The 9,757-nt window shown below is 51.6% G+C and overlaps 1 protein-coding gene across 1 annotated transcript; it reads right to left on the bottom strand.

Moving 5' to 3' along the window:
* Positions 1-749: 749 nt before the first annotated feature.
* LOC125515912 (allene oxide synthase 4-like) lies at positions 750-2,572 on the bottom strand. Its single transcript, XM_048681399.1, has one exon. The coding sequence runs from the start codon at positions 2,555-2,557 to the stop codon at positions 995-997; it is 1,563 nt and encodes a 520-aa protein (XP_048537356.1). The 5' UTR covers positions 2,558-2,572; the 3' UTR covers positions 750-994.
* Positions 2,573-9,757: the final 7,185 nt, after the last annotated feature.

Below are 9,757 nucleotides of genomic sequence, written 5' to 3'. Positions count from 1 at the left end.
CTACAGCTAAAAGTGTAGTCAGTGACATGTGATGTCAAAAAGTGCGTTGGTTTCCCCCCGAGAAAGAAAAGTGCGTTGATGTGGTTCCTGAACCGAAGTGTGAATTTGTGAAATGTTGTGTCAAAAAGGCACACTCGTGGTTCTTTTTTTAGAAGACAATACATACGACATATCATCTTGAGATTGACGAAATCACTACAAACGCTTCGTAGTCGATGGGACCGTCTCATCCCACTAAACGTGCATTGCCGAAAATCCTAAAATAAGTCCAAAAATAATATGAGCCACAGTTTGATATCACTGTCCTCCTAACCATCCAACCACAGTTTGTTTTGGGCATAGTCATGGTTCTGGAAGACATTTATGGTTGCATGCAAAGAGTGAGGCTTTGTGAGATGCTACGTAAAACAAGAGTGGGTAATGTGGAATGCATGCTTATAAATGTGTTTTAACAATAGAGGTGTGGTTTCTCTCTTGTAAAATGTCAACGTACTCTGCGTTTGGTCTAGTTTTCCATATGCAAGTTTGATCGCTAAATTATGGTACTAGCCCCGCTAGACAAATGATCTCTCTTTCCTGTTACTTATGACAGAAGTGTGGATCTTCACTCGATGCCCCTCCCGGTCTCCCATCATCAAAGTCTAGTACTCCCTCCATAAACAAATATACTCCATAAGAATAGTTTAGATCACTACATATTTATTACCAAACAAAAATAAATAAGGAAGAGAGTGCATCCTCGCAAATCATGAATGTAAATAGAGCTTTTTTATTGGTAGACAGTTCAAACGATCACACCCCCAAAGAACTTTACATAATCGCCAACACACGCACATCACATGCAATTCCAAACTAAAAGCCAAATCATGCAGATTTGACCAGAGATGCAACAGACATCCGGCCAGTAGCACTAGCAATTATTGTGGATTGGGGCAGCGCTGCCGCCACTTGGCACCGGCTGCACTATAGTAGGACAGTACTGCTCTGCTATAGGTCACTCCGCCTTGGCGCTGGTCAGCGAAGTGAACGTCACCACCGGCTCCAGCGGCATCTCCTTCACGTCGGCGGTGAATGTGTCGTACCGCCGGAACAGCTCCGCCACCATCAGCCTCCCGACCGCCACCACCATGTCCTTCCCGGGGCACTGCTTGTTCTCCTCCGCCGGCTCGCTGTTCTCCGGCCCGTTCGACCAAATCACGTTCCCGAGCAGCCGCCCTTCGCCGCCCACGAACCGGTCAGGGACGAACTCGCCGGCCTGCTTGAACACGCGCTCGTCGCGGGTCGCCAGAGGCTGGTACCCGAAGAGCATCTCGCCCTTGCGCACCTGGTAGGCGGCGTCGTGGCTCTCGACCACCAGGTCCTGGCGCGCGCGGCCGTACTGAAACTCCACCGGCGGGTTCATGCGCAGCGCCTCCCACACCACCGACTTCACCAGCGGCATCTTGTCGACGGCGGACACGGTGATGTCGCTGCCGTTGGGCACGGCGGCGCGGACCTCGCTGGCGAGCCTGGCGTGCAGAGCCGGGCCGGCGCGGGCTAGCCACTTGATGACGTGCGGCAGGAAGATCTTGAAGCCTCCGTAGGCGTTGAAGATGGCGGTGAAGACTAGGTTGTGGAGGAGCTCGTCGCGTGAGATGCCGGACTGCGCCTTGTCAGCGTCGTTGAGGAAGCCGGCGGCAGCTTCGGCGAAGTACGCTGTTAGGTCGGCGTAGTCACGGCGAACCAGCAACGGCGGCAGGCGGAAGGTGTGGAGAAGGAGATCCTCGAGCAGCCACGGCTTGATGATCTTACTCGCGAGCGGGTGCAGCTGCACGCCGAGCCACTTGATGGCCTTGGTCACGGCGCCGTCGCCCATGGCCTTGCTCGGCGGCGTGCCGCCGAACAGCGCGGAGCAGGTGAAGTCGAACATGTGGTGCTCGTTGAGCTTGTTGAACTGAACGGGGCCGTCGCCGAGGCCGGCGTCGGCGGCGTCGAATACGGCGCCGAAGGCGATGCGGAAGACCGGCGCGACGTGGTGCATCCGCGCGGCGGCGAGGCTGATCATGACGCGCTTTAGCGCGGCATGGCGGGGGTCGGCAGCGTCGAGGAAGGCGAGCGGGCGGTAGCCGCCGAAGAGCGCGAGGGAGGGCATGAAGGTCCCGTCGAGTGTGTCGGTCTTGTCGACCTTGGCGTCGTCGAGGAGCACGCTGAAGCTGCGCGCGTCGAGGAAGGCAACGACGCGGGAGTCGGCGGTGATGAACGGCCCGGGGGGCATGTTGACGCGCAGCACGGTGGCGCCGCCGTTCCGGGCGATGCGGGAGCGGAAGTACTCCTCCGCGCCCTGGAAGTAGTAGTAGTCAAGGCGGTCGCGCAGCGGCGACAAGAAGGGAACGCCGTAGCCGCCCGGGACCTCCCGGACGGGGAGCCCCGACGGCGATAGCTTGGCATCCTCATTGTCGCTGCCGGAGCTGTTGGCTACCTTGGACGTCATGGCAGGGTGAGCAAGCGCCAGTCTATCACCAAATGCAATGCTCAGCTCTCTGTAGCTGGTCTTGGAGAGTGACCAGCTCTTCTGCATTATATAGAAAAGAGGTACGTACATACACAGTGCTCAAGGGCCAAGGCATCCGCATGTTGTGCCAAAAAAACGAGAGAGGTGTTGGCACGCAAGGGTTCCTTTGCGCTGTGCCACCAAATCTACCTTACCAATTATTTGGCCGTGTCCAACATATTGGTTCTTGTTTCGATGACTGCCAACGTTTTAGCATGGGCTAATGCTTATATGAAGCATCACCAACAGCCGCGCAACAAGCGGCGCGTTAAAAGGCGTTTACAGTACTGGAATAGGCAGTTTTTACGTGCCGCGAGACACTGGCTCCAGCTACCACTGCAAAAAATTACGCGCGCCGCTCCAGCAGACGCGCTAAACTACAGCGCGCGAGCAGCCGCGCTTGCAATATGTTTATTTTAAAGACAATATGTTGATATTTCAAACATCAAAACAAGACATAGCATAGTTTAAAATCACCAAACCAAGTTCATGACATAAAAGTTTAAAATCATGCCACATCACATTATCATCCAACCAAGTTCAAATCAACCAACCAAGTTCATGACATAAAAGTTCACACAAACAAATGGCGGATCGAGTCTTCACGACGATGAGGACTTTGCTTAGTGATTCATGACTCGTGGCAGCGGCATCGGCAAGTGGGGGCGGCAGCACAAGCGGAGTACTGGGTCTTAACTTTCAGGGTGAAAACCCAAGGTCTGGCCTTAATTGGTTGTGACTGGTAATGGCCTTGTTGAAGGCATTGTTTTGAGAACGCGAATCTTCTCCAGGATGAAAACCTAAGATTTAGGATTGGATGATGACGGTGCTTCTGCACTGTTTCCTTCTTGGAGGCATCACTTTTGGAAAACTAGGACTTCGGGTGTTGTCTAGGCGGTGGTTCGTGATGTAGCTACGAGTAATTGATCACTGTTGTTGGATCTTTTTTCTTCTTCTTCTTCTTATTGTTTTTGGCTATGTGCATCCGCAGTCTCTTTACGATATTGCATTGTTGCAGAGGCCGGGTGTAATTGGTATCTCCGCGATATTAACATATTGCCTTTGTCGAAAAAATGTCGCATCCTCATCTTCGTCCTCCTCTTCCTTCTATTCTTCATCCTCATCCAAAGACGATTCTTTCTCCTCCTCTTCATTGTGTCGTGTCGCATCATCATAGGGAGCTCGGAAGGTGTTGGCAAGATCTTCAATGGCATCATGCAAAGGTATATGAGGCACAACGAAAGATATGCGTCCACCCATGTCACCCGAAGGTGCTCCCATGCCTCCCATGAGAGACGCAAAACTCATGCCTCCCATGGTAGCTCCGAAGCCACCAATGCCTCTCATGCCGCCCATGGTAGCTCCGAAGCCACCCATGCCACCCATGGTAGCTCTGAAGCCACCCATGCCTCCCATGGTAGCCATGCCGACCATGCCACCCATGCCTCCCATGGCCATGGCTTTTTTTGGATCAAGACTTCTTCACGCGCAAGATTGACGTACTCTTTCTGCTTCTCATCGATGTGTCCATAAAAAACAAGTACTTCTCCGATTCCAACAATCTAGTTTTCTCCTCCATGGCCAATTTTTTCTCTTCCAATGCCACCTTCCTCTCCTCGGCCGCCAACCTCCTCTTCTCGGCAGCCACATCTTGGTTCCTTGCCATCTTCCTCACCTCGTTCGCTTCCTTTCTTGCGTTCACAATAGCTTACATAGCATTTTTAGCTCATCATCTCCTTTCCTCTTTTTCTTTTCCTTTCCGTCTTTCTTGCATCCATTTGGTCTTTTTGGCCTGGAGTACGCAACTGAGTTTGGTGTAGGGCTTCTCTTGCCGTCATCACTTGATGCCTCCTCCTCGTCGTCATCCAAATCAATAGTTCGCTTGCGTTTGTTGCTCTCCTCATCGACACCTTCACGGGGCTTCCATTTCTCATCATCCTTCAACGCATCATATCAATGAGGCAAGGTAAATGGTCTCCCTTTCTTGATCTTCCCTTTCTTGGTCTTCTTCTCCTCTCCTTGAAATAAGTTTTGTGCAATAGTGAGCTACAAACAAAAGAACAAGTTAGCACTTGAAACACCAAGAAGAAGCATGAACATGGAAGAATCGTGAAAGAAATGGCACTTACCCTATTTCTATCATTAGTGCCACTTGTGTTTAACGTGTTAACCACCTTAAGTGCTGCCGCCCACCTTTGACAATCTTTGTTGATTGTCGACCACTGGGAGCGAAGAGATCATTCTGTGCGGTCAATTCCACTTCTGTTGTGTAAATCAAAGTGCTCCTTCATACGGATCCAATATGCATATCTACTTTGGTCCCCTCCAACGGTGGCATCCCCAGACACTTGCAACCATGTATTGCATATCAAGATGTCTTCGTCGATCGTGTAGTTGCCCGCTCTTTCTTTCGGTGCATCGACGATACCCTCACCATCCTCGTCCACCTCAAACTCATGATCATCGAAATGCACATAATTGCTTTGAGACCAATGAGAATTGTTGGAGCCGACACCCATAGTTGACATATATGTCTCATCATTGAAACTACAAAGTATATAAAACAAAACAAATAAGCTATCCATATGCATTCAAAAAACAATAACGAAAAAAGTGGGCCAAATTTTACCTTGTGGGCATTTCATCGAACACCTTGTGCGCATCGGCCGCCGGCACAACAAGCGAGCTCGCCGGTGCTTCGGTCGCCGCCGCATCTGTCGCACGCCCTGCAAGTTTCTTCTTCGGCCGCCTAGAGGAGCCATCTGCCGCCTTGTTCTTCTTCCCGGACACCTTGCCCGCCTTCGCCACCGCCACATTTGGGAGCTTGGAGAGAGGGGCACGTGGCTTCACGGCGGACGCCGGCGCGACGCCACTCGCCACCCAGGTCATCCGTGGCGCCATGAAAAGGCTGCGCACAAGACTGGTGCCTGGAGGAACACCGCCGAAGGCGAAGCCAAAGCTCCCCGCGCTAGGGTTTGCGCCGGTGGCGGCGGAGGGGTCGCAGGTGTAGGAAGGGGTGAGGGGGATGTTGGCGCGGCCGTCCATCAGGAGAATTTGCCGGCGGCGGCACGGGCGGAGCGAACGCGACGTGGCCGGAGAGGGTGCGGCGCGGGCGCTCGAGTGTGCAGCACGCGGGAGCGAGCACACGAAATAAGCGGCGCGCGACGCCGTTTTGCCCGATGCGCTGAACAACTTATGCCGCGCACGCGTTTTTTGCGCCTCCGCTGAAGCGCCCGGAGCGGCTGTGCGCACAAAAAACTGTATTTTTTCAGCGCGGCACTTATATCACGCGGTTGTTGGAGATGCTCTGAGACCGGCAAAGCAAAATATCAACTAAGTAAAATTTAGCGAACTAATTGTTGGTATGGAAAATTTAGACACAAACAAAAATATAGGAACTCAGGGCCTCGAGCAATGGCTCATAGTGTATTAGATTCCGTAAAGTCTTGCCAATGTGTATCTGTTCTAAAAGGATTCTAATAAATTAAGTTTACTTTAATATGGGTTTTATTTGAGCATCCTCCTCTCTCACCTCACTAGCAACTATAGCCGGACTTTGCAAATCCGCTCCCTTAAACATCCGAGGATGTGCCCGTGATCGGTCATCCCTTAAATGTCTGCTTCCACAATCAGATACCTCACTTAGCAAATCCTTAAAGAGTAAAATGCATCTGCGGTTATTGAACTTGTGTCGAAAGCTCACTTTGGTCACCGTATTTAAGAATATGGTCAATACGGTTATTATATACGACTTGAGATGATTATACGATCACTGGCTTATCATATAACTTCGTATTTTACTCTATTGACTGGTCAAACATCACAACACCCTCTCTCTACCTATGCGGGTCCCACCTGTTAGTGGGCAAGAAAAAATAAGGATGACTGGAGAATCACACCAGTGATACTCTACCGATGCCCACGTACGCTAACCTATGTGGCTCTCTTCTACACAACTTTGTGTTAAATTCGTAGAGTGCTACGGTTATTTCTTTTTTGAGGATGAACGTTATGGTTATTTAATTAACACGCACACAATACACTTTCACACAACACACTTACATGCATGCACGCACCACTTTTGCAGCCGCCGTCCCGTCAAAAACCGTACGCCGACCGCAATGAGATGAGAAATTGTTGGACTACTTAGACAACACGAGTTCGAGACGTGACATCGTAATGTCGCAGCTCTTCGTCAGTGTCTAAGGGAGTCCTGGATTAGGGGGTCTTCGGACAGCCAGACTATATCTTTTGGCCGGACTGTTGGACTATGAAGATACAAGATTGAAGACTTCGTCCCGTGTCCGGATGGGACTTTCCTTGGCGTGGAAGGCAAGTTTGGCAATACGGATATGTAGATCTCCTCCCTTGTAACCGACTCTGTGTAATCCTCGCCCCCTCCGGTGTCTATATAAACCGGATGGTTTAGTCCGTAGGACAACAACAATCATACCATAGGCTAGCTTCTAGGGTTTAGCCTCTACGATCTCATGGTAGATCAATTCTTGTAATACTTATATCATCAAGATCAATCAAGCGGGACGTAGGGTATTATCTCCATCAAGAGGGCCCGAATCTGGGTAAACATCGTGTCCCCTGCCTCCTGTTACCATCCGCCTTAGACGCACAGTTTGGGACCCCCTACCCGAGATCCGCCGGTTTTGACACCGACATTGGTTCTTTCATTGAGAGTTCCACTGTGCCATCACCATAAGGCTTGATGGCTCCTTCGATCATCGATAACGATGCGGTCCAGGGTGAGGTTTTCCTACCCGGACAGATCTTCGTATTCGGCGGCTTCGCACTGCGGGCCAACTCGCTTGGCCATCTGGAGCAGATCGAGAGCTACGCCCCTGGCCATCAGGTCAGGTTCAGAAACTTAAACTACACTGCCGACATCCGCGGAGACTTGATCTTCGACGGATTCGATCCCATGTCAGGTGCGTCGCACAATCATGGCGAGCATGACGTAACTCTGTCGTCGGACAGTGTTCGGGAGATCACACCTGCAACTACTCCGGTCCTCAATCTGGAGCAAATTGCGCCATCCGAGGACAGAGGGATAGACCCCGCCACGGAGGCCGCACTCTCAGTGGCGATGGATCCGGATACTGACTTGACCCCTTACTAGAGCCGTTTGCCGAACCACTGGATTCGTCTCTGGCCACGGACTCTGGGCCGCCTGCATCCGTGCCTATCGAATCGATTGGGCGCCGATCATGGAGTTCACCTCCGTGGATATCTTTCAGCACTTGCCTTTCGGCGACGTGCTAATTTCATTAAGGTCTCTCTCCTTGTCAGGAGAACCTTGGCCGAATTATGTCCGGCTAGAATGGGAGGCGGATGACGAAAAAATTCGCTTCCCACCCACCACCCCTTAGTAGCCACTGTGACGATTTAACCAATATGCTCGACTTCGAATCCGAAAACATCGACAGTATGGACGACGATGCAGGAGATGAACACGAACCACCGCCCACAGGGCGCTGGACCGCCACCTCATCATATGATATATACATGGTGGACACCCCCAAAGAAGGCAATGGCGACGAGACAGGGGAGGATGACCCCTCCACGAAGCAACCCAAGCGCCGACATCAGCGGCGCCGCTCTAAGTCCCGCCATAGCAAAAGTAGTGATACAGGCACAAGAGACAATAACACTCCGGATAGTGCCGAAGACGACAACAAACCCCTCCAGCACGATTTAGATCGGGAGGGTGAACAAGCTAGCCCTCCAGAGCGGGCAACTGTTGGAGAATCGGAGGAGGACAATTACATGCCTCTCTCCGAAGACGAGGTGAGCCTCGGCGACGAAGAATTTTTCATGCCTGAGGATCCCGTCGAATAGGAGCGCTTCAAGCACCGGCTTATGGCCACAGCAAATAGCTTGAAGAAAAAGCAACAACAGCTTCAAGCTAATCAAAATCTGCTAGCAGACAGATGGACCGAAGTCCTTACAGCCGAGGAATACGAACTCGAGCGCCCGTCCAAGAGTTACCCAAAGCGCAGGTTGCTACGTCACCTCGAGGAGGAAGTATTGGAACCTACATCACTAGTGTACGATGCGGCTGACCGGCCACCTCGTGGCCAAGACAGAGAGGTATTTCAGCCCGAAGTCTAGCTCGCACCCCACCACCAATTAAACAAAAATACCAAGGCCCGGGGAAACACGCGGGACCTGCAAGACGTATTGGAAAACAAGGCAAAACATGCAAGATCGATCTATGGATCACGGGGACACGCACCACCATGCGACGATGATCGTCACGCCGGATACACTCAAAGCAAATTCGGCCGAGCCGAACACGGCAGACAAGACTCGTATAAGCCGCGTCGTAGTATAGACCGGCACAAAGGTGCCGCACACCCCTTATGCTTCACTGATAGTAATGGATCACGAGTTCCCAGAAGGGTTTAAACCCGTAAACATTGAATCATATGATGGTACCACGGACCCCACGGTATGGATAGAAGACTTCTTCCTCCACATTCACATGGCCCGCGGGAATGACCTACATGCCATCAAATATATCCTGCTAAAACTCAAAGGGCCGGCTCGGCATTGGCTCAATAGCTTGCCGGCAAACTCCATTGGAAGTTGGGAGAACCTGGCAGAGGCATTCCTGGACAATTTCCAGGGCACTTATGTGCGATCGTCGGACACTGACGATTTAAGTCATATAATTCAGCAGCCAGGGGAATCGGCCAGAAAATTCTAGACCCGGTTCCTAACCAAGAAGAATCAAATTGTCGACTGTCTGGATGCAGAGGCCTTAGCGGCATTTAAGCATAATATCTGTGATGAATGGCTCGCCCGGCACCTCGGCCAAGAGAAGCCAAAATCCATGGCAGCCCTCACGACACTTATGACCCGCTTTTGTGCGGGCGAAGATAGCTGGTTGGCTCGTAGTACCAATACAACAAGCAAACCTGGCATATCAGAAGCCAGGGATAGCAACGGCAAACCACGACGCAACAAACACAAGCGCCGCAAATATGGTGAAAACGCCGCAAATACGGCAATTAATGCCGGGTTCAGGGGCTCAAAGTCCGGTTAGCAGAAAGGGCCACCCAAAAATAAAAATCTGGGTCCATCTAGTCTAGACCACATACTCGATCGCCAATGCCAAATTCATGGCACCCCAGAAATGCCAGCCACCCATACCAACAGAGAATGCTGGGTCTTCAAACAAGCCGACAGGGCAGGCGCCAAAGACGAAGAGGG

Source organism: Triticum urartu, chromosome 6 (genome assembly GCF_003073215.2).
Source record: "Triticum urartu cultivar G1812 chromosome 6, Tu2.1, whole genome shotgun sequence".
NCBI lineage: Eukaryota > Viridiplantae > Streptophyta > Magnoliopsida > Poales > Poaceae > Triticum > Triticum urartu.
The sequence above is the reverse complement of the archived record's forward strand: the minus strand, read 5'-3'. Positions and strand labels throughout refer to the sequence as shown.